The 26058-nt window shown below is 38.2% G+C and overlaps 1 protein-coding gene and 1 non-coding gene across 2 annotated transcripts in view; one reads left to right on the top strand and one right to left on the bottom strand.

Moving 5' to 3' along the window:
- ETFA (electron transfer flavoprotein subunit alpha) overlaps positions 1–26058 on the bottom strand; it is an 89366-nt gene that overhangs the window by 1849 nt on the left and 61459 nt on the right. The window contains exons 10-11 of the mRNA XM_058294583.2: positions 7393–7458; positions 4272–4352 (exon numbers count right to left, since the gene is read on the bottom strand). Of these exons, the coding sequence (XP_058150566.1) occupies positions 4272–4352; positions 7393–7458 (147 nt within the window). The remainder of the gene's footprint in view (positions 1–4271; positions 4353–7392; positions 7459–26058) is intronic.
- Positions 1957–2090, top strand: LOC111766487 (small nucleolar RNA SNORA72). The gene has a single exon (XR_002798524.1). It is a non-coding gene; the product is annotated as a small nucleolar RNA SNORA72 (small nucleolar RNA).

Raw genomic sequence — 26058 nt, 5'->3', positions numbered from 1 at the left:
ACCCCATCTTTCAAGGGGCTGTCATTTGCCCTAGCTCACAAAGATCCCAGATGAACTCGCCACTGACGAATACAGCCTCTCAATTATTAAAGAGAGCTACATTTCCATTAGGTGGAAATAATGTGTTCGTACAAAATTTATTAAGGAAATTGTTGACATGTTGTTTCTTCCGACTGTCACTTTGTCTCCAGTTTATTAAAAGGCCATGTTTACCACGGAGCCAGCAGGCATTAGCTCAGGGGCAGCATTAAGTGCTGGCACCACTTCTCCCAGCTTTCCTTGGTGGGGAGACTACGAGTTCATGCCAGGCACACAGATGATATGCTAAATGACCCTCACTTGGGACCTGTGTGCTTCATGAGAAATAGGCTAGAGCCCAATTTCTCTTCCCAGGAATTCAAACATTAATTTGATTTAGAACATACAATTTTTGAAAACCTTACAGAATGTCCCCACCACAGTCTCAAAAAAAGGGGGGAGGGGGAGTTGAAGGACTTTGTCTTCATCATCTATGTCTTTTTTTTTTATTGACTTTGTAATAATATTACATTAAAAAATATATATATATATATATATGAGGTCCCATTCAACCCCACCACCCCCACCCCACCTCTCCCCCCCCCCAGCAACACTCATTCCCATCATCATGACACATCCATTGCATTTGGTAAGTACATCTTTGGGCACCTCTGCACCTCATGGTCAATGGTCCACATCATGGCCCATACTCTCTCCCATTCCATCCAGTGGGCCCTGGGAGGATTTACAATGTCCGGTGATTGCCCCTGAAGCACCATCCAGGGCAGCTCCATGTCCCAAAGACGCTAACTTCACACTTTCCAAACATATCACACAATGCTTTATTTAGGGAAAAGAAAATACCAACTCTGGTTCATGGGTGTCTGATGGCCTGAGTATGCTTCAAAGACCTGAGTCATGTCTCTATTTCTATTTTAGGTATTTCAGCTACCTAGCTGGGTAAGCTCAAAGGAGAGCAAACCTGAAGTTTAAAAAAGGACACAATACACCTATGTTTCACTCATTTATGTAGTAGTTCCTCAATGTAAGCACTAAAGGAGACACGGAAGTTCAGGCCTGATTCTTGCCCACCGCTTCCCCACCTGCAAGGGGAGATCAGCTTACACTCAATCAGAAATTTTACCCTGTAGGGTAGGAGGAGGATAAGAAAAATAGCATGCAATGCTCCAAATTCACGAGTTCTGAGGAAAGAGAGGGCAATGCGGACCAGGAAAATTCCTAACATCAACAGAGAGAAGAAAAGGATTCTGCATAAAAAACGAGGAGTCAGAAAGAACATGTACACACAGCGAATGGACAGAGAGCAGACAGACAACGGGGAATGGGGCCGGCGGGGGGGGGGGGGGGGGGAGGGCAGGAGGATTAAAAAATCTTTTTTTAAAAAAATAAAGAACACGTGGGTTCCAGAGACAGTACAGAGATTAAAATGACTCTAGTGACTAGCAGTGCTGGGGAGAGGTTAAAAAAAAAAGGTGTAAAAAGACAAGGTGGTAAAATACTCAACAAATAAGGAATAGAAGGGAACTTCCTCAACCTGATAAAGGACCTCAAAAAATCCTCACCTAACAACATACTTAATGGTGAAACACTGAAAGCCTTCCCCATAAGATCAGGAAGAAGATAAGGATATCAATCCCCCACCATTTCCCTTACAACAACTGCAGCAATTCAGTTGTACTGGAGGTTCTAGCCAGGGCAATTAGGCAAGAGAAAGACATAAAGGAAGAAGAAAAACTCTCTCTCCTCACGAATGTATAGAAAATCCTAAGGAATTCACACACAAAAAAAAAACTATCAGAACAAATTCAGCAAGGCTGCAGAATACAAGAACAATATAAAAAATCAGTTCTATTTCTACATACTACAAAAATGAAATTACGAACATAATTTCATTTATAACATCAAAAAGAATAAAGTCTGCGAATATTCTTGCTGTCCTGATTTTGTGATAATCAGGGTAGGCTAAACATTCGCTGTATTAGAAACCATGCATGTGTCCCCAGACCTAGTTTTTCCCCCTATTTCTGGTTTTTAGAATGCTGGTGATAAACCAAGCCTGATTTTTTTTTAAAGGTTAATTTTTAATTTATTTCTCTCCCCTTCCCCCCGCCCCCAACCCAGTTGTCTGTTCTCTGTGTCCATTCACTGTGTGTTGTCTGTGTCCACTTGTATTCTTGTCAGCGGCAGCGGGAATCTGTGTCTCTTTTTGTTGCATCATCTGGCTGCGTCAGCTCTCCATATGTACTGTGCCATTCCTGGGCAGGCTGCACTTTTTTGGCACTGGGAGGCTCTCCTTAGGGGCGCACTCCTTGCGCATGGGGCTCCCCTATGTGGGGGACACCCCTGCGTGGCACGGCACTCCTTGCACACATCAGCACTGCGCGTGGGCCAGCTCCACATGGGTCAGGAGGCCCTGGGTTTGAACCTTGGACTTCCCATGTGGTAGGCAGACACCCTATCTGTTGGGCCAAATCCGCTTCCCCTAAGCCTGATTTATTGTAGGAGCATCCTGTATGGGAAATGACTGTAACTCTAGGTATCTTTGGTCAACCTTAAGAGATATAACAAGTAGAATAACTTTGAAAATAACCAGTGTTGATTATGCAGTTATTTCTAAAGAAGGGAAAATTTGTGATTACCAGTTGCCATTAAATGAATTGTAAAATTACTGTTTTATTTTCTAGATGATTCTGATATCATTAGAAGCATGCTAGAAAAGACTGGCAAAAAAGCAAATCATGTAAAAATTTTCTTTAATAAAACTGGCCAGAGCATGTTTTAAAAGCAAAAAAAAAGAATAAAGTTCTTACAGAAAAACTTAAAAGAAGTACAAGACTTCTACACTGGAAACTATAAAAGATCACTGAAAAAAACTACAGCTAAATAAATGGAGAGGTCCCCTATATTTTTATGTGACATTTGTATAATATAAGGATCTTTAAAAAATAAATATATAAAAAATAAAAATAAAATTCATAAATAAAATAAAATAAAAGGAGAGGCATTCCATGTTCATGAACTAGAAGACAATACAGTCAAGATGGCAATATTCCCCACGCTGATCGACAGATTCAACACAGTCTCTATCAAAGCCTCCTTTGTTTTGCAGAACTAGAGAAGCTAATCCTAAAATTCTTATGGATATATGCATAGAACTGAAATAGCGAAAATAATCTTGGAAATGAAGACTAATTCCCAATTTCAGAACTTATTACAAATCATGATGGTGCGGTACTGGCTCTTCGGGGGCCCTCCTCAAGAGAAGGACACTCTAGGCTGACCCAGGGCAACAGCCCTGTCCTAGGGTCCTCTTTTCAGTCATCACTGAGCACACAGACATGCTCCCAAAGCACGTAGTAGTTCATATGGACCATATTCAGTGCTGGTGAAGTCACATTAAAGGACCACCCTGGCTGTTCTCAGCTCCTCACCATGGTTCTGTATGAGGGATTCCTCATGTCAGCTGATGTACTCCTCCCTATTAGACGCTACTTTCAGAGCATCAATCCCTACATGAGTGGTTTCTGCACAAGGTAACCCAGAAGCCTGTAGGCAGGCCCATGGGGACAAGAGGCCAAGTCATGTGTGAACACAACCTTTAAATGTAGCCAGGTGCTTATCAATATCACTAATCCAAGAAGGCATTTCTCTCAGGGACAGGGCACATAATGGCATGATGGCAGGCTAGAAAGAACACCCAAAAAGTGAAGAGTGTAAGATAAGACTTCACCCCTACTCACATCATGTTGGGAAGGCCTTTAACTCTCAAACCCAGCAAGCAGAGCATACTTGTTGAGTCAGATGAGTAGGATTCGAGTACCCACTTCGCTTTTGAAAAGCTACAGTGTTCTTGGCAAATCCCAAAATGGGGACATTTGATGTGAATTTCTTTAAAGTATCTGCCAAACACAATACTAGGTTATAATTGCTTGAGTCACTTCACATTGTGTACCTATAATTTAGCAATATGAGATGCTATGAGCCATGTGGATATTTTAAAGGCAATATGGACTCGTTCTTAAGAGGAAAGTTAAGATATTCTATAAATAATGTGTTTATTAGGGCAACTTCACTATAAGAAGGTCAAAATTGTGATTGTATATATACATACACTTGATACACACACACACACAATGTTTTACTTTAATAGCATCATCCCTGACCTCTCTGACCTCTAAGAGGTTCTATGATGATGATCTAGATAACAGCCATCTCTCTCAAGGTCAACCTACCTTAAATAAATCTGCAACTATTCCATAGTCTGCCACTTGAAAAATTGGAGCTTCTGGGTCTTTGTTAATAGCCACAATCGTCTAGGAAATAAAAAAAAAGAGTTTGGCCTTTATCAAGAAAACATACCACATAGATTTGATAGTTCTATTTCAATTCCCCTTACAATAAATTAATATTTTTAAAAATGTCTACCAAGTAAGATTCATTTGATGCCTCTGTGCCAATATTGTAAATTTATTAGAAATTCCTGGGTTGCAAAGTGACAAAATTATCTCCTACTCCCACCACCAGCCCAGTATTAAAAAGTATTAAAATGGTTTAAAAAATTTTTTAAGTTATCTTTTTTGACTTATGAAAAAAAGTTTGATATTAGATGAAAAAGTAACAAATTCATACCCCAATTCAAAGCCTTTGTGCTACTAGGTATTTTTTCCTCCATATACTTTCATCAATTTATTATTTCAAAATTATCCTTAGTCTATTCTGAGAATATAAAAGCTAACTATCTAGTTAGCCTGATAGCAAAGAACTTTAAAACAAAAAAATTTAAATCCTATACTTGCAGCAAATATATGTAATAAAACAAGCGAATTACCATCTCTTACACAAAATACAAAAACTTTCTCTTAGCTCCCATGAAAGTATTTTAAAATATGATGTTACAATGACAGATTATTAACAGAATAAAATAGTCACTCAACAAGGTGCTGTGATTACAATTATTCATTTATTAACAGTGTGTGTGTGTGTGTGTGTGTGTGTGTATATATATATATATATATAAAACAAATAGCTTGGGTTCCCCATATATGTAAAAGTAGAGTTTTGACTCTAACATGGTATCAATTTATTTCAATAGACAGTAGATCATAAAAATTCAAATCTCTAAAAGTAGAATTAAGTTTTTATCTGCCTATTACTCTATCCCATGAAAATAGCTGGAACACATTTAGAAAGTATCTTGATATATTCTGATTTAAAATATAGGCCATATGATATCCGTATAATTCCCTTAGAGGGGCCCTAAAGAGTCCTTCAAAGAGAATATTCCAGAATATCTGAGACTGGGGCAGAGTCATTAGTGACTGTTAATCCAGAGAAACATCCCTCTATATTAAGATTCCACAGTGAAAGACAATAAATGATGGTTTCAAATAAGAGTCTCAAATTCAAAGTCACAAGGACAAACATTCTGAATCACAGGCATTGATTTGCATCAAGGTGTTTCTCTTCTGAGAAAGCTACGCCTTCTTCATGGCTACTAACAGAGATTTATTTAATTAACAATAGTTAAAGATTCTTCTGGAGGCCACCTAGTCAAACATGTGACATTCATCTTACTATATAACAGTTATTTTACTTAAAGAAATAGCACATAACTGTGAGCAAGGAACCACTGAGGTATTTAAGAGAAAAGTTGTGGGGTGGTTACAATTTTTCAGATTACTAAAATAATATTCTTGAATTATCAAATATAATAGCCTTGCTTGCACCCTGAAGCTCTCATAATATTGCCTTAAAAGCTCACGTTTTTTCTCCTTACAGAGATTTTAAACCCATGGATTATATTCAACCACTCTGATGTGTAAATAGCTCAAAAAGTGTTTTCATTTACATTTACTCATTTGATACAACAAAGTCTTGTATTTTTTCCACTATACCATGAAGCTAATTAAAATTGCAGCTTGTATGCAATGCAACTATTTGATTTAAATGATCCCATTTTAGAGGTTAACTCTAACAGCTGGAGATGGTTCTGTCTCCTATATAAGACTGCTAGGGCAAAGGATATTTCCTTTCATTTAAGCATCCCCAGCATCTCGTACATGTTTAAAAAATATTTGTTGACTGCCTAGAGGGACAAAGTCTTGGCTAAAGCTTATTCTTATGGATTGGCCCCACACCATTGGTCTCCTTACTTGGACTGTTTCCTATTTGCTTTGACATATACTATCTAATCCTTCCCTCCTGAGCCCTGTTGGTATGGAATGAGAATTTTCCCCAGGATCTTCTTGGCAGGGAGAATCTTCTATTTTAGAGAAAAAGAATTCTACATGTGTCTGAACTGATCTTGCTAAAAATATATTTTAAGGCTGATGGGTTGGAGTGTTGTGGGGATTTTCTGTTGTTGTTGTTTTAATTCCTTTTTAATGCAGCAATCACATTTTTCCCTACTGGTAATGCTGTTTTCATAGCTCAGTAAAGCAACCTGCCATCCAGTTCTAAAACCTGACTGGTTTGGGGCCAATTCATTTAGTAGCTACAAGGAAGTAGTGCATGCATTTCTTCCAGTTAGAAGTTAAACCTGTTAAAAGTTTTATTACCTTTTATATCAAGCTTCCATCTGTATGGATAAATGCAGACAAGTCAGAGGCATCTCTGACTTCATCAAACACTCAGTTCATAATTCAAACTGTACATTATTATGCATGAATTAATGTGTCATATTCTGAAATATATGTTCACAGAGTCATTACACAGAACTTCCAGATATGGTTCAGTGGAAAGTTAAAATCAAGTGTTTCCTCTGTCTTAGGCAAAACAATATTCCATGCTGTAGTTTCGACAATTACTGAGAGATTTAAATTTATGGCCTGATGCTCCAACCCCAAAATATGTTGGCCACACTTTGGCAACATCCCAGAAGAGGGACCCTGCTGATTTATAAGAGTGGGAGTTTCAGGGATCAAGGGTAAAGCAGACAAAGAGAAAATCAGGAACCAGGAACTCATATACCAGTCAGATGTTCAGAGCCTCTTCAAGTTGTTTATACCCCACATTTTCCACCCATAGACTGTGAGAGCTAAAAGGGACCTCAGAGATCATTACCCAATAGCTGCATTTAGCAGGTGAGGAAACAGCTGTAGACAGAATGTGCATTGCCGTTAGCTAGAAGTGGAGCTGAAACTTGGGGTTCAGGCCTCTTCCCATGACACAGCACTGCCTTTCCTACCAATGATACATCTTTAGGTGGTAAACAGTGGCTTAGGTTTCTTTCAGTTTCCAGATCTGTGTAATGTGAATGGTTCAACTATACACTTTAACTACATGGAAACACAGAAATTAGATTTTTAAAAATGAAAACTTTTTCTCTCAACCATCATTTTTGTGTACAGTTACCTTGCTGTCTTTCATTCCAGCTAAGTGCTGGATGGCTCCAGATATTCCCACAGCAATATAAAGTTCCTGAAACAAAACAGACCACATTACTAATATGTACTTATGTAATGCTTTCCAAAGTGTTTGCTATTAGCAATTCAAGTCTTAGGGATAAAAATATTACAAATGAAAAATACAGATGCATATATAGTACTTAAATTGTGCTTTCTTTCTTCTCTGATCACCCCCAAACCACAGTCCTCTTTTTCCTCTGAATTCGTATAGTAGTAGTGGCAAAATAATAAACAGGTGTGGATAGTAAAGAATTATTGACCATTTACTACATGCAAGCCACTGGGCTAACCACATTACATCAACCGTCTCAGTTAACCTCACAATGACCTGTGATGCAGCATGTTTCGTCTGTGCTACTCATTTGGATGTCACCCCCAACTCATACACATTGTATCAGCCATTTGCGATATACACATTGTATATTAACATATAAACACAAATTTTACATAATTGTTTGTTTTCTCACAAAATGATATTTGTTAAAATGGTTAGGTACATTTTTTAAGCTTCATATTTAGAAAAATCAGAAATACAAACCAGTGTCAATAGGTTCTAAACACACAGACACATACACAATCTCCTTAACTAAATAAAAAACTTCTCAAAGGCATGTGCTGAACCTTTTTATTTCCAGCACATAACAAAAGGCCTCTTATGCTGTAGTTTCTAAGTAAATGTTGACAAGGATATTTGCGCCTCCTTGTTCCCTGCCACTCCCAATACACAAAATATGAAGAGAATGATGTCTGAATATTGTTCCATGTTCCCTTATCTAAAAATTTTAAAGATCAACATCTGAAAATTAAAACTCACTATCTTCAGAGAAAACTGACTTAATAAGTATTTAATAAGGCCCTGTCATTATTCTGTCTTCTCAGACATGGGTGATAATCAGGATTCTTTTCTCTGAAAAAGCACCACCATTTTCTATTTCAGAAACCTCAACTAATAATTTTAAAGTCATTTAATTTATTCTAACATTTATTTCATAAAGGGGCATTCAATAAATTGTTAATCAAGACATATTTAATAAATCTCATATTGAGGAGAACTAGAAATACTAGTCAGGCCAATAAGTCCAAATAGAAACATTTTTTTTAAAGCAAGTCACTTATATAGACCGGTAGAAAGAAACTGTCTCATGGCCACTCTTCCTAACCACTTTCCTAGGTATATTCTCAAAGCAAACATTGGAAAGGATCAATAGTTCTATAAATGAGTCCTTCTGACACACATCTACATTAAAATTCAACAAGTCTTAAAAGCCTCTCCATTTGCATCATAAAATGCTAATAAAAATGTTGATTTACTCTGGCAGTAAATATCTACATAAACATAATATAAATGATATCTACTTTAACACCTCCCCCCCCCAAAAAAAGAAAAAAACGAATCCCATTGACCTTATCCATAAATGCTAATATTTGGAAATAACAGGTTCTGAGCCAAAGTAAACCCAAAGCTTTGGGGACATCTCTGCCTTTCGAACTGGAAAATAGTCCAAATGGATCCACATAACAACAGGATCTTATTTTACTGTCTTGCAAACATGGTTCTCTGATTAAATATAAAAGTGTTGAAAGCCTAAAACGAATTTAGGGATTTTTGGCTGCTGTTCTAAGCCTCTGACAGCTCTCTCAGGCAGGAAGAGAGGCTTTTTTTTCTTCTTTTAAAAACATGTTCAGGCAATTATACTAATATCCTAGGATGCTTCCTCATGTTTCAGAAAGCATTTCTGTATTTCAATAATAATAATTAGTATGTACAGAACTCTCTACAGATGCTAATTTATGGCACACTTTAGATACTGCTTCACAACATAATAAGGCAATCCCTGCCCCGAGGCACTTTTCTTCTAAATCAAATAGCAAGTAAATAAGATAATTTGAAAAGAAAATAAGAGACAATGTTGGAGGGGAGAACAGCAATTAAGGGTTCAAAATGAGGAGGGATTAAAGAAAGGAACAGACATAGAAGGAAGGAGAGGTTGTCCTACAGATAAAGTCCTAATAGCCTTAGAAGAGGGAGGAACTTGGGAAGAGTGAGAGAACAAATCAGCCCCCATGGCAGGTAGCAGTTTGTGTTGATCATTCTGCAATTCAAGAATGGAGACTAGTGGGAAAAGGTAAAGCTACCGAGTGATAAGAGGGCCAGGGTATTCTGAAATATAGAGACAGCACTCACCTAAACACAAATAAGGATTGGCAGAAGAAAGCACAAATTCCTTTTCCTTTGCCAAAACCTAAAAAAACTAAAATTATATCTATCAACTCATCCTGAGTCTATTAATTCAGAGGCTGTCTAAATTACTTCACAGTGAGCTGAGATGGAAAAAGCAGTAGGACCTGAAAACTGCAGCATGTGATGAGGTTTAACAGAGGATTGTCAAGGAGTATATTGCTGTGGATTCTGGAATCTTACTGCCCAGTCAAATCTCAGCTCTGCCATCTGATGGATGTGTGACCCTGGGCCAATTACTTAACCTCCCTGGGCTTCAGTGTGCTCATCTGAAAAACTGCAATTCTAAGAATTCATACTTCAAGGGTTACTGTGAGGTTTCAGTCCTTAGCATGGTACCTGGGTTGTGGTTTGCTGAAATATTGATTCCTCGGCTCACAGGGTGGCCAGGGGGACTCCTGAGGTAGTCTCAGGGCTACCATGTACAGAGGGTAGGCGCGTAATGAACAACTTGGGGTGGGGGACACCATTTACATAATAGTCATTATCGATCTGCACTTTTATTACAGCAATTTTCCAACAGATGGCAGTAAAGAACCTTGAGAAAGAAAGGGGTACTTTCCCCCTAATTCACCAGAATTCCCTAAGTGTACCTGTGTACAGCTCTGGCTAACTACTATTTTATTGTCATTGATGTTGTTGTTGAAGGTAATATACAGGTAAAATAAAAATGTCTAATACTTTGTCCCCTGTCCTCACGGAGCTCACACTTTAATAATGCAGCTAAGGCAAGATCATAAAAATCTGTAACCCAACATAGAAGATAGTCAAGGAAGTGTGATAGAGTGCTGATCCCTCATGCCAGCCCTCACCTCCTGTACCTGCTACTGAGGAGTAGAAAGTCCCTATAGAGTAGGAAGCAGATCAGGAAAAGGTAACTCCTCCGTTGTGACCCCCACCCTCTATCAAACAAGAGCCTGCTTTTGCAGTATATCCCAACTGTCCCTGCTCCCTTAGTCCTTCAGACAAAAAAAATGAGATTTTAAAGCAGGTTTTACTGGTTCTAGCTTGATGATAGACCTGTATGTCTGAGAAAGGAAATGGTTAGAATGAAATTTTAATGCCTTCACAAAAATCTAGCCAACCTGTGGAATCAAAATGGTTGGCATATTCTCTGGTGGGTGACTTATTTGAGTTTTGGTTGCTTTCTTCTGAAAGAAAGTATATCCTGCCATCATTCCTCCTTTACTCAAACTTTGTGCAGGAAACCCAAAAACTACAAACCAAGAAGTATTACCTGAGTCTTGCTCCTGCTGAGGATTTCAGTACAGAGCTAAGGAGAAAGCTATCCCATACTTGCACATGGTGATATTACCCTAATGTTTTGTTAAATCCAAAAAAGAGATAGTCAATAGAAATATAATGTGATGTACATATTTAATTTTAGATTTTCTAGTCGCCACATTAAAGTAAAAGGAAACAGGTAACATGTTTAATTACATAATCTTAATTCGGACTAGCCACATTTCAAGTGCTCAATAGCCACACGTGGCTAGCAATTACTGTGTTGGACAGCAAGATCCAAGATAACCATAGAATGAGCTAAAGAAGAGCCTTCTCTGAAGCCCTACTAGGGTTCTGTGGTGCATGATCTGGCAGTAGATGTAGAGATAGAATGGTGTGTTGTCGTCTTTGTAGTGGCTTAGAACAAGATCATTTAAATGAGAGAACCAAAAAGGGGAAGTCAGCAGTCTGACAGAACTGAAGACCAGCAGAAGACAGCAAGGTGGATGACTAAAAGCCATCAAATCTCAGGTCATAGTGGACCACTGTGGGAAAAGCAAACACAGACAAACATACTGGTTTAGAACAGTAAGTTTAACTCTGAGAGGAAATTCTCCAACTATCAAATTTTGTTTTTTAGTAAGTGATATTTCTTCTCAAAACTCTGAAATTACCTGAAAAAATCTATTCTCAAAAACTCTCAGTTCTCAAAAAACTTATCTAAATCTGTGAGTCAAAAAAAATTAAAATGGGAGTTAAAAAAATACTTGGAACAAAACACCAAAAAAGGCAAAGAACACCAAAACCTGTGGAATGCAGCTAAAGTGATACTTAGAAAGATATTTATAACTTTCAATGCATATTAAATAACAAGGATTAGAAAATTATTGATATAAGACCAACTCAAGAAAGTTGAATATGAGCACTACAGTCATTCAATCACAATTTTTCTTTTTCATTTCTGTCCCCTTCGCCCCCCCCTCCAGTTGTCTGATCTCTGTGTCCATTCGCTGTGTGTTCTTCTGTGACCGTTCCTATCGTTATCAGTGGCACCAGGAATCTGTGTTTCTTTTTGTTGCATCATCTCCCTGTGTCAGCTCTCCGTGTGTGTGGCACCATTCTTAGGCAGGCTGCACTTTCTTTTGTGCTGGGCGGCTCTCCTTATGGGGCACACTCCTTGTGCGTGGGGCTCCCCTACGCGGGGACACCCCTGCATGGCAGGGCACCCCTTGCGCGCATCAGCACGGCGCACGGGCCAGCTCCACACGGGTCAAGGAGGCCCGGGGTTTAAACCACAGACCTCCCATGTGGTAGGCAGACGCCCTATCCATTGGGCCAAGTCTGCTTCCCTCAATCACTATTATATTAATAACTAAATAAGATCAGAGAAAGCTGGGTTTAGATACTGGCTCTGCCCACTTACAAGCTGTGTTCTTGGACAAGTTATTTAACTTCTCAAAAGTTCATTCTCTACATGCATAAAATGGAAATAAAGATCTGCAGTTTATAGGATTGCTGTGATAATTAAATAACACAATCCATCCAAAGTGCTAAAAATATGTTAGCTATTTCTACTAATGTTATTATTACTAAAATTGTCATAAAGTTTTTCAATTTAGCATTTTTAACGTATTATTGTTTTGAAAAGACCAGAAGACAGTCAACTATCACATAAATTTCACTTTAAAATGGTAACTATTACTACTATCTATAGTAGAGGGAAGTTGTTATTAACTTTATACAATTCTTCTACAATAATACATTGAGAAAATTTCTTTTTATTGATACCTTTAAGCTTCTTCCCTGCGTTTTGTACTATCTATAAAGTTAGTTTTTTCACAAACTTCCTAGACTGTGCTGGCCTGGGAAGTTGGGGTGAATTGTTTTGTTTTGTGTTTTTACAAACTTCTACCACAATCCTCATGCAGGGATACATATCCCAGATGTAGATACCAAGACATATCAAGTTGGTTATGTCAAAAAAAAAAAAAATACATATGAAGTTGAAATTATATGAGTTTATGATATAAACTCATAAATTCACTTCTTTTCTGGAATCAGAATAGTATTCTGCCTGCAGCAACCTCAGATCTGCTTTACTTTAAACAAAGTAGAAAGGCGAGATTTAAATATTTACTTTTTGTTTATATGAAATATGAATATGAGCAGAGTGGTTAAATCTGGAGCATTCAGAGCAGAAAAACCAAGCCAATATTGCTTCCTTTCTTTAAAAATTAGGTTTTAAATGTTTTCTCCAGCAACAGTTTCCTTTTCCATGTAGAGTTGGGGAAGGAATATGAAAAACTACATTTCTACAAAGATAAAATTCATAAAATTCATCACATAAGTAGTTATAATGAGTTCAAAGATCCAAAGTTATATGTTCAGAAACAATGGCCCAAAGACTGCCAGCCAGGACAAGAGCTTTACAGAATGGCCAATGCTCTCTCAACCTTCTTCATTTGGTAAACTACTGAGGCATACCTTAAACAGCAACTTTTACAGCTAAAAGGTGATACACATAATACAGGACAAATGCCAGGTGAGGAGTTAAATATAATTTATCATAGCAAATAATGACTGTGTCTTTGAGAAGCAGACTAACTGAACTACATTTTCTAATTATTACAAGCGTCCTGCGCATTAATATTGCTATATTTCATCTTGATGCTCATTTAAAAGGCCAAACTATTTCCTCTGTTGCCAAATTCTGTTTAAGACTCTTCTCTTTTTGGAAGAGGCCCCAAAACACAAAGCTTTTTTCTCAAACAGCTTTCTACCGGTAGTATGAAATTCTCAAGCAGGATTCTAGATAAACTGAGTTTTACGTGAATGGAAGACTTCACCCACACTCTTGGTTTGGAAGCTAAAAAAGTATGTCCCATCCAGCAGTGTTCCTGTAGATAAGATTAGTTCCAGTTTTATCAGGATTTAAGACTGTTTACTAGTGGGCCATCACAGTTACATGTACTAAGTGTCTATGATGAGTTAGTAACTAAACTATTTTATATACATTAACTGACTTAACTATGACAGACACTATATGGGTGGACATAAGTCCCATTTTATAGAAGAGAAAGCAGAGTACTCAGGCAGACTCAATGAGTTGTCCAAGTTTATACACACCTAGAAAAACTCCAGGCTTCTCAACCCAAGTCCTTTGATTCTAAATTCAGTACTTTTTCTACTACACCACAAGCAACTCAATATTGTTACTTCCTTTTAAGCTTTAACAGAAGCCAATTGTCTATTAGAACTCCAGTAAAAGTATTTATCTTAGAGAAAAATCCCTCCTAAAACAAAATGAGATGAATAACCAACTTAATTTTATATATGAAAAAATGCTGTCATTTTTAGCTAACATTAGCTCCTACCCCACGTTACCAGAAGTACTGGCTTGCACATTAGCTCTGCATTCCCTATCATGAATAATGGCATAAGCTACACCCCTTGGACTTACAGTTCCAGCGCCGCTAATGCAGGCACCAGCTGCAAGACCACTGACAACAATGACTCATGGAACCAAGATCTGAAATTTTATCTTGTGTTTCGTTTCTTTTCTTTTCTTGTTGCTTGTTTGTTTTAACCTATGTAACCTGTGCTGAAAATGAGCTGGCATTTTTTGGCTCAAGATTTTGATCTGGTTTTCAATGAAGTCAATTTCTGGTCCCAAATAACTATGAGAGGAAAATATCCAGAAGCAAAGCCATTAGAAAATGCATTTGGCAGTTGGAAGCAAAAGCAGCAGTTCTCATCCAGCCTCTAAGGTTTTCTCACATTGAATGGACAGTCGATGCCTCAGTAGATGGACTTCTTGTTAGCTGGAGAATACATAACTTGGGCTTTTAGCCAAAGATTCCTTGAAATCCTAAATTCATCCTTAGATATATAAGTTCCTCCACACTCTTTTTACCTGCCCACCATTCTTCACTGGCGGTATAGGGATCCAAATAAATAAAAGTCTTCCTCACAACTAGTCATCTTATATCCAAAGCAGGAAGCAATTTATACCACTAGCATATGCTACACTATGTACCTCACAATTTTGTTCAAAATGTAAATTTAATAAAACCATTGCTCAAATAAAAAGTTTAAAATATTTATTTTAAACAAAGACATTAACTAACTATACTGACTTGCAATTCAAAAGTTTAAATGTAACCCAGAAAAAGTGAAATCTGAATCTTTGACCTTTAGTACTGTTATTTTAAATTACAGATTTCGGGAAGTAGACTTGCCCCAATGATGGATAGGGTGTCCGCCTACCACATGGGAGGCCCGTGGTTCAAATCCCAGGCCTCCGTGACCCGTGTGGAGCTGACCTATGCACAGTGCTGATGTGCGCAAGGAGTGCCGTGCCATGCAGGGGTGTCCCCCACATAGGGGAGTCCCACACGCAAGCAGTGCGCCCCGTAAGGAGAGCCGCCCAGCGTGAAACAAGGTGCAGCCTGCCCAAGAAATGCGCCACACACACAGAAAGCTGACATGATGACGCAACAAAAAGAAACAACAGATTCCCGGTGCTGCTGCTAAGGATAGAAGCGGTCAGAGAAGAACACACAGCGAATGGACAGAGAGCAGACAACTGGGGGGAGGGGGAAGGGAAATAAATAAATAAAAATAAAAGAATTAAATTACAGATTTTGATTAAACAGAATGTGATAGAACCTGAAATAAGAGAATATTCTGACATTAAAATATAATTTTAACTATTTTGTAATTAAATGTTTGGAATTTACCTAATTAACTTCTATACTAATTCATAGATTTTCAATTGTAGGAAAATATGCTTCAAGTATCCGTGGAATGATGGAAAGTCAAGTATATAATTATACATAGCTAAAATTATTCAGAGGATTTACACTGAAATATTTGGTTATATGATATTGAAATACTTGGGTATATGATCAGTCTATTACAAAGCTTTGCATTTGAGCAGGTCAAATAAAAAGTTTGTCAAGTTTTTTTATCAGTAGGTTCTTTAACTGATCCCAGTCAGAATATGCTAAATTATACATATCTATGTGGAATTTTGGAATTGTAACTGATATTATCTATGCAATCCCTTTATTTTAACAAGGAAAATACTGTGGCCTAAGGAAACAGAGCTGGCACTGTTTCCTTTTAGAACCCACGTCTCCTGACTTCCAAGTAGTATTCTTTCCACTCACCAGAAACCTCTTTCCCAAAATTACTAATAAGAGTGAGGCCACTGCCTATTGCATAACCCTTCTTAAAGTTTAATCTAAAATTACTGAGATAACTTCTATGCCAAGGAGCTCATAAGAGCTAAAAAAGTAACCCAAGCTGTGAAGTTCAGCTCAAATTACACAAAGACTCCTTGTAGCACCTTCTAGCCTTATAAGAATTAGAGTTTCTAGAGCTAATAATACGGAAAAAGGTAATGCCTAAAAGAAAATAATAACTATGAATCTAATCTAACTTAACACCTCTAAGTAATCTCACTTTGAGGAAATGGGGTCCATCCCCCAAACTCCAATACTCTTTACCAAATTCCTTTTCAAACAAAGTTTGGTTAAAATTAATATACAGTTAAACTAAGTTATTAAAATGTTCTTTTGTACATCTTAGGACTCATATCTTTGGTCCTGAAATGAATACAAGTATTGAATTATATATGCTAAATGACCAATTGTTCATTGAATAAACATTTCCGGGAAATGGACTTTGGCCCAGTGGTTAGGGCGTCCGTCTACCATATGGGAGGTCCGCGGTTCAAACCCCGGGCCTCCTTGACCCGTGTGGAGCTGGCCATGCGCAGCGCTGATGTGCGCAAGGAGTGCCGTGCCACGCAAGGGTGTCCCCCGCGTGGGGGAGCCCCACGTGCAAGGAGTGCGCCCGTGAGGAAAGCCGCCCAGCGTGAAAAGAAAGAGCAGCCTGCCCAGGAATGGCGCCGCCCACACTTCCCCTGCCGCTGACGACAACAGAAGCGGACAAAGAAACAAGACGCAGCAAACAGACACCAAGAACAGAAACCAGGGGAGGGGGGAAATTAAATAAACAAATAAATCTTTAAAAAAAAAAAAAAGAATAAACATTTCCTTCTAATATAATGTCTGAGATTCTTTAATATTTGTGGGCCTGTTTATCATACCTGAGGCTATACTTAAAAAAATAGTTTTTATATGAAAGAACCAAAACAGCATAGTTATAATAAGAATAGAAATTTAGAATAGTTTGTCTTTCCAAGTTACTATATCAAGATAGCTACAACAAAGAGTTGCTGTCTACTTTTATTGATTTTCATGCCAGCTGTTAAATTAGATTGATTCCCTATAAGAAGTCAATTTATCATATCAGTAGCATGCTTTTATTTTTTAAAGATTTATTTTATTATTTATTTCTCTCCCCTTCCCCTGCCGTTGTCTGCTCTCTCTGTCCATTTGCTGTGTGTTCTTCTGCATTCACTTGCACTATCCTGCAGCACTGGGAAACTGCGTCTCTTTTCAGTTGACTCATCTCTGTGTGTTGCGTCAGCTCTCTGTGTGTGCGGCGCCACTCCTGGGTAGGCTGTGCTTTTTTTTTTTTCACACAGGGCAGCTCTCCTTGCAGGGTGCACTCCTTGCACATGGGGCTCCCTTATGTGGGGCACCCCTGCGTGGCAGCACTGCACATGGGCCAGCTCACCACATGGTACAGGAGGCCCTGGGTATCAAAACCTGGACCCTCCGTATGGTAGGCGGACACACTATCAGTTGAGCCATGTCCACTTCCCATCAGCAGTATGCTTTTAAACAGTTATAGCATATATGTAAAAATTCAATAAACTCTGCAAAACTTAAAATATTTTAACTTTATAAAATAAAATGATAGCGGATTTTTAAAAAAAGCATTGATATGGTCCTCTGAAATAAATGTTTAGAGAAATCAGTTCAGAAAAATTAGCTCAGAAAATAAAATTATAAACTCCCAATGTTTAGCAAAAAAGTTTTTAATTATTGTATCACCAAATAACTTATACATCCAAATCACATTTTATAAATTCTACAACTTCTTCGTTGTCATTTTAAGCTTTACTGTAAGGACTTTAATCATCCAGGCCATGTAATTACCTTTAAGAAGCATGCTTAGGGTGTTTTCTGGACTGCAGGTCCACACAGCATTTCTTTCTGACCTCTTGGGAATAGAACATCAATTGCTCTCAGCTAAATGCACTCACGTATGAATATTTTAGTACAATTTAATGCTTCTACACCAACCCCAAAGGAACAGAGCATCAATTTGTGAACACAGTTCTCCTGGAGTTAAAAGCCAAGCTGGATAATGCAGTATGAAAGGGGTTGTCAATCTTCAGCTTTTTAGCAAGTCAGAAAGGGAGTCTGTAAATTCAGTCCCAGCTATATACAAGTAACTCTATAAAGTTTGTTTCTACAGAGGCTTTTCAACACTGTTGAATTTAAAAAAGAGAAACTCAGAAACTAAATTTCTTGTTTTGTTAAATTCTTCCAAAGCTGCTTCTCCATCTAGTAACTCTAAATTGGCCTCTATTCACCTCATCTCAGAATTATGAATAGACCTGCTGGGTCTATCAAGTAAAATACCAACATGCAGACAGAGCGATCTACTCCCACTGAGCACCTGCACCAAGGGTGAGAACCAACTTCCCTGGCATTACATAGGAGACTGCTCTTACATGTCTGGATGATTAGAAAGGCAATCCACAGAGCTAATAAAAAGTAACCCAGAGATAAATGTAAAATGGGAACCACCACCAAACTGCCGCAGCTAAAAAGCCAAACCAATTAAATTCTAGTCATAGCCTAAAATCTAAAACTCTATGGGCGCAACAAATATCAATTAATGTCTAACCAAATCCAGTGAGGCTGTCAGACATCAGTTAAAGAAATAACAATTCAGTACCTGTTCACGATTTCAAAACAAAACAAAAATCCCCTAGCAAACTAGAATTTGCAAGAGTAACTGTACATATAGCTAACATACAGCACTTAGCTATGTGCTAGGCACAGTTTGAAATGTTTTACATATATTAACTCACTTAATCCTCACAGCTGCTGTATGAAGTAGGGACTATTATCATCATCACTTTACAGTGAGAAAACTGGTTCAGAGAGGCTAAATAACTTGTCCAAAACCACAAAGCAAGCAAATGGTAACACTAGGTCCTGAATCCAAACAATCCGGGCCTAGATGCAACCATTTTTTAACTATTACATGCTACTGCTTTTTATAGGAAACTTGCTTTAATCTGATAAAGGGTATGCATCAAAACCAAATGGTAAGCATCATAGTTAGAAGTGAAACAGTGGAAAAATTTACTTTAAAATAAAGGACAAGTATGTTTACCATATCACCATCACTTCTACTCAACATAGTCCAGGGAGCCTTGGCTGACACAATAAGAAAATTAAATAAAGGGAAGGAACAAAATTTCATTATTCCCAGATATGTATATAAAATGTAAAACACCCAAGAAAAATCTACAGATAAACTTAGAGCAATATATATATTATACATAGGTCAGTTGCATTCCTATATACCTATATACCTTTATAAAGAAAATTATAAAACTAAATAAATGCAGAAATAAATCGTAATCAGGGATAGCAGACCAAATATCACAAAAATGTCAACTCTCCCCCAAATTACATAAAGAGTTTTTGCTGTGTGAATATTTGTTACAACTTTTACTTTTTTAAACCAAGAACTCACTATTTAAATTAAAAACTTAATGACTTTGAATGAGTGTACATTTAAGTGCTCGTGGATCCAAAAGAGACTGTCTAGCCTGCCACAGTCATATCTCAGCTATTTCCCTGCCAGGATGATATTTTATGTTCACACTGTATAATCACAAGAGAAAGAATACAAAGACACCTCCATTTGTGATATTTTTTATCTTACAGCTTGATCTAAGGCTTCTGACAATGGCTACCGTCATTTTTTTCTGGAGTGTCAGATACCAAGAAGAGAACATTCTACTTTAGTTCTTTGGATTTGGCTGTGAGTCCCTCCACTGGCACCCTCCATACACCTTGTCTCACCACTGAACAGCAACAGTGATTATAGCTTCCTTCTCCTACCTCTCACCACAAAATCTCAGCCAGGCAATTCTGCAACCAGTAAACCAGCACTTTTTAAATAGCCTTGATTATTAGCCAAGAGTTATTTGTTCCATCATGTATCTTTCACATATTTTTTCATTGTTTACTTACTTTATGGTACATGTTTGGAACAATGTAGAAGAAGTATCTGTCCAGTATCCACTGCATTCTGTCCAGAAATATATCAACTCCTGAATTTAGTTAAATATTAAATAACTAAATAACTGGTGTTTTATTTATTTATTTATTTTCTTCTTCCCTTCCCCTCACTCCCCCCCCCCCCCCACTGTCTGCTCTCTGTGTTCATTTGCTGTGTTCTGGGTCCGCTTGTATTCTTGTCAGCGGCACCCGGAATCTGTGTCTCTTTTTGTTGCGTCATCTTGCTGTGTCAGCTCTCCACGTGTGCGGCACCATTCCTACGCAGGCTGCACTTTTTTCACGCTGGGCAGCTCTCCTTATGGGATGCACTCCTTGTGCATGGGGCTCCCCTATGCGGGGGACACCCCTGCGTGGCATAGCACTTCTTGTGCGCATCAGCACTGCATGTGGGCCAGATCATCACACAGGTCTGGAGGGCCTGGGTTTGAACCTTGGACCTCCCATGTGGTAGGTGGACGCCCTATCTGTTGGGCCAAATCCACTTCCCTAACTGGTGTTTTAAATGCTTTATATTGTGCAGAAACTCTTGGTGGATTCTTATATTAATGTTTTTCTAATTTGGAGAAAATTATTTGAGGTTTCTGGATAAACTGTAACCAATTATTAAGTTACCCATTTAAAATAATAAAATATAGTTCTGGGTTATCTGATCCTTCAGTAGAATAGGACAAATGTGGATAATGAGGTATAACTACTTTCCACTCAAAATCCCAACGGGAACCTTGACAAACTGATTCTAAAACTGCAGAAGGACAGAAAACCAAGAAATAGCTTAGACAATTTTGAAGAAGAATGGGAAAGGGTGGATTGCCCAACTAGATGACATTATTATCAAGCTTTAAGGGCAATATTGTTACAGTGACAACCAAATGACTAACAGGACAGAACAAATCCCAGAAACAAACCTGTGACAACATTTAAACTTAATATGCAAGGCAAGACACTGTAGATTAGGGCATGGGATGACAGGTGGCCAGGGGAGGGACTGTGTAACACATCATGCTGAGATAAAGTAAGTAGCCACACAGGAAGGAATATTGAATACCTATTTCATACCAAACATAAAACTCAAATAAAGTAAATTAAAAACCCAAAGGTGAAAATGAAAACTTTAAAATTTTTAGAAAAAAAATTGAGGTCAATTTAAGATTCTGTCTTAGGAAATATTTCTTAAACAGGACACACAGTGAGATAACATTTCATGTCCATCAGACTAGCAAAATTTTCTTTTAAATTTGAAAATATCAGTCAGGGAAGAGAGAAGCCAAGGTAGCTTTTATACACTTTTGGAAAGTGTGAACTGGTATAACCACTTAGGAAAAAATATTGTCAAAATTTGTTAAAACTAAAAATGTACATTCCCTGTAACAGAGCAATCTCACACCTAGGTATATTTCTCTAGAGAAATGCTGGTATGCAAGGAAGCATATACAAGAATCTTCATAGTAACATTATTTGTAATAGCAAAAAATTATAGACTACTGAATATGCATCCATAAACAGGAAAACTGACAAAATATGACATAGTTATATACTGTAATAATATAATCAAGGGACCACAAATGAAAAAACATTACCTGCATCCACCTCGATAAACCACAAACCTAAGACTGACTTAAAAAATAAATACATAAAGGGTGAATACCTATAGGATGCTACTGTTGACATAAAGTTTTTAAAAAATATACAGAACAATCTTATACATCTGTGCTTCGACACTTTTTTATACAATGGCACACAGAAAATGATAATATCTGTAAGGCACACTGAGGCAAAGGTACAGGGCTGGTTATAATGGCAACTGTTCTAAAACCCAAGGAGCCCAGCAGCTCGGCACACAGGTAAACTACTCATAGTGTTCAAGGTAGAAGCTCTGCTATGTTCTGATTAGGGATCTGTAGAGAGGCAGTAACAATAAACAGAAATGCATTAAAATAATAATCATCAAATTTAGAGTTACAGTAACTTTTTTTTTTTTAAAGATTTATTTATTTATTTCTCTCCCCTTCCCCCCGCCCCGGTTGTCTGTTCTCTGTGTCTATTCGCTGCATCTTCTTCTTTGTCTGCTTCTGTTGTTGTCAGCGGAATGGGAATCTGTGTTTCTTTTTGTTGCGTCATCTTGTTGTGTCAGCTTTCCGTATGGGCAGTGCCATTCTTAGGCAGGCTGCACTTTCTTTCGCGCTGGGCGGCAATCCTTATGGGGTGCACTCCTTGCGGGTGGGGCTCCCCTATGCAGGGGACACCCCTCGTGGCAGGGCACTCCTTGCGTGCATCAGCACTGCACATGAGCCAGCTCCACATGGGTCAACGAGGCCCGGGGTTTGAACCACAGACCTCCCATGTGGTAGATGGATGCCCTAACCACTGGGCCAAGTCCACTTCCCTACAGTAACTTTTGAGGGGAAGGAAGGATTTGCATTCAAAGAAGAGTACAGTTAATACTCTGTTTCATAAGTTTGGTGGTAAAAACGTGTATGTTCACTGCATAAGCATATAAGTTCATATATTTACATAAAGTTTTTAAAGGAAAGAATGAAAGTAAAGTGAATATAATAAAAGTAAGCTACTTTTTTCAGGAAGCTTAGCGTAACAAGCAAGGTGAAACTGCTGTTAGCTAGAAGGGAAAGGAGGTTGTTGATTAGACAAGGGGGTGTTCTTTTTTAAGGTTATAGAAAAGGAGGCAGTAAAGAGGGAGAGCAGGAGGATGGGGGTAACTAATAGAGCACTGTCCCAAAGGAGGTAGGAAATGATCAGATCCAGAAGAAAGGGAGAGAGATATTAGTACTAAATAAAAGGATTACCTCTTTCTTTGATACATTTAGATAAATTGAGGTTTGTTTTATATTGTTTTGCTTTTGTATAGAGGACAGTAAGTTGAATTTTAAAGTAGAGGGAAATGTCATTATCCAAGAAAATGGCAAAGATACTAAATAAGAGTTGGTGACCATTTAAAATAAGCAGTTGAAATACTAACACAAGGCAAAATAAAAATTCAGTTCAGAAAGGTATATTTGTGAAGAACTGTCTGAGCTTTGCAGTCCACCAATTTTCTCCTGGACAAATGGTTTTTATAATGTCCTTAAGATACTAGGCCTACAATGGGCAGAGGTGTCGTAGAAAATCTCTCAGCAGCACTCTGAGAAAAAAAATAGGAAAAAACTCCACTTTTTCCTATTTTATATATGGGACTTATGGATAAGAGTTCATTTGAAGAAGGGTTCTACAACTAAATCACTAGTCTGGAAATTTCACATTAGAAGAAGGCAGACTAGCAAGCCCAAAACCAAATGCTTTGGCACCTGGTGAAAATGCACTTAATATGAGGCAACTGGCCTTCATTGAGGGACATCATAAGAAACAGCCCTATGAAAGCACTATCCTATTTACAGTAAAAATATTGTTAAGGTTGCCAATCAATAATGTCCTCTTTATAAAGTCTCAAGGGGTATATATCTCTCTGATCTTGATTGAAGGTCAAATTAGTCTTCTCATGTATAATCAGTTTGTTTTTACCTTAGGGATAATGGAAATCAGGGCACTGATCTTGTTTCTCAATATGCATTGGCTTCTAAAAACCTATGCCAAATTTGTTGGCCACATTTAGCAAATGGCCAGGTCCCTAAAGAACTGATTTTATCTAAAACTTCTCCCCTAGTTTAAAATATCTTTCCAACCACTTTCCTGAAGAGATAAAGGCAAACTGTGGCTGCCACAGGTCAGGGAGTGGAGGTAGGGGCAGGAATACTAGGAAAGTCCCTTCCCTGCAGCCCAGATGCAGAGAGTCTGTCTATGACAGGCTAAATAAGAACCAAGAACCACCAATTATTCCCACCAGTTTGAGACTAACAGCTAAAGAGATATCACAACTGAATGCAACACTTGAACCTAAACTGGATTCTGCACTGCAAGAGGAAAATATGAAAAGGGACGTTATCAGGCTAACTGACAAGATTGAAATATTCAATTAGAATACAGGCAATAGAATAGGAATATGAACTTACAAAATTTAATATGAAATATAACTGTACTTTGGTTAAGTTAGACAATATTTTTATTTTTAGGAAATATACACAATATTTATGAGTAATGGGCCATGTTACTGTCATAGAAAAAATCATGTATATATGTGTGTATACACACACACGACTTTTTATAAGTTCAAACTTACTTCCAAATAAAAAGCTCATTAAAAAATAAATAAGGGGAAACAGATGTGGCTCAACCAATTGGGCTCCCATCTACCATACAGGAGGTCTAGGGTTTGATGCCTAGGGCCTCCTGGTGAGGGCAAGGTGGTCCATGCAGAGTGCCAGCCCATGAAGGAATGTGGCCCAGAGCAGGAGAGCTGCCCTGAGTGGGAATGCTGCCTCCCACGGGGAAGCTGCCCACGCAGGAGTGCCAGCCAACACAGAGAGCTGGGGCAGCAAGGTGACACAATAAGAGACATAGAGGAGAGAAAATAAGAAGATGCAGCAGAACAGGGGAGCTGAGGGCGTGCAAGGGAGTAACTGCCTCTCTCCCACTCTGGAAGGTCCCAGGATTGGTTCCTGGAGCCGCCTAATTAGAACACAAGCAGACATAGAAGAACACACAACGAATGGATACAGAGAGCAGACAATGAGGGAAACAGGGGTTTGAAATAAAATAAATCTTAAAAAAAAATAAAATAAAATAAAATAATAGATAAAAATAAATAAATAATAGAAGTCTTTGTGGCAGAAGCTAGAAACTAGTGGTTCCCATCACTGGAACATGAATTCTTGTAGGGAGCATAAATCCACAGGCATACCAGGAATTGCTCCATGCATATATGTTCAATTATTTTTCATATGTATGAATAAGCTATCATGGATAACAAAAATTTATTTAGAAATTTAACTAATTTCATAGTATCTTGGGAAGCAGACTTGGCCCAGTGGTTAGGGTGTCCGTCTACCACATGGGAGGTCCGCAGTTCAAACCCCGGGCCTCCCTGACCCATGTGGAGCTGGCCCACGTGCAGTGCTGATGCATGCAAGGAGTGCCCTGCCATGCAGGGGTGTCCCCACGTAGGGGAGCCCCATGCACAAGGAGTGCGCCCCATAAGGAGAGCCGCCCAGTGCGAAAGTGCAGCCTGCCCAGGAATGGTGCTACACACATGGAGAGCGGACACAAGATGACGCAACAAAAAGAAACACAGATTCCCATTCCGCTGACAACAACAGAAGCAGACAAAGAAGAACACGCAGCGAATAGACATAGAGAACAGACAACCCAGGCAGCAGGCGGGGAGGGGAGAGAAATAAATAAATCTTCTAAAAAATTTTTCATAGTATCTTATAGGTATTACATATTTTCTCAGATTTTGTGGGGATAAAAAAAAATTGCCTTTATTTTACTTGAAGAAGTACAGAACTAAGTACTTACTACTTATAATCAAAGAGAATAGAGGTGATACTTTTCATAACAATTACAAAACCAGCAACAAAACAAAGATCTTCAAATAATACAATGTTGGGAAGAAAGTGAATAGGAAAAAAAAATCAAGCTTTGAAAGATTCAAGAGGCTTCAATGGTGGGGAAAACAGGCCCAAATTTAATAAAGATAAGTGAAAAGTACTGCATTTAGCTTTAAAAATAAAAGAAACACTCCATCATTAAAAGACAAGGGAGACATGGTTTAACAGGATGTTAATTCAATTGGAAGTGGGGAGTAGGCAGTGAGGGAATGGAGACAGAGATTCTGGATGTCCACAAATATAACCCATGCCCATAGTGGGGTATGGCTACCAAAAACCTAATGCAATGTTAAGTAGCATTAGTTAAAATATTATTTAGGGAGATAATAAGCCAATTCTGTCCTAGTCAGAGCACACCTAAACTAATACATTTAATTCTGGGCCTCAGGACTCCTGCTTATGGTCAAATG

This window comes from Dasypus novemcinctus, chromosome 3 (genome assembly GCF_030445035.2).
Source record: "Dasypus novemcinctus isolate mDasNov1 chromosome 3, mDasNov1.1.hap2, whole genome shotgun sequence".
Classification (NCBI taxonomy): domain Eukaryota; kingdom Metazoa; phylum Chordata; class Mammalia; order Cingulata; family Dasypodidae; genus Dasypus; species Dasypus novemcinctus.
Note: the sequence above shows the minus strand (reverse complement) of the source record. Positions and strands in the feature narration are given on the sequence as shown.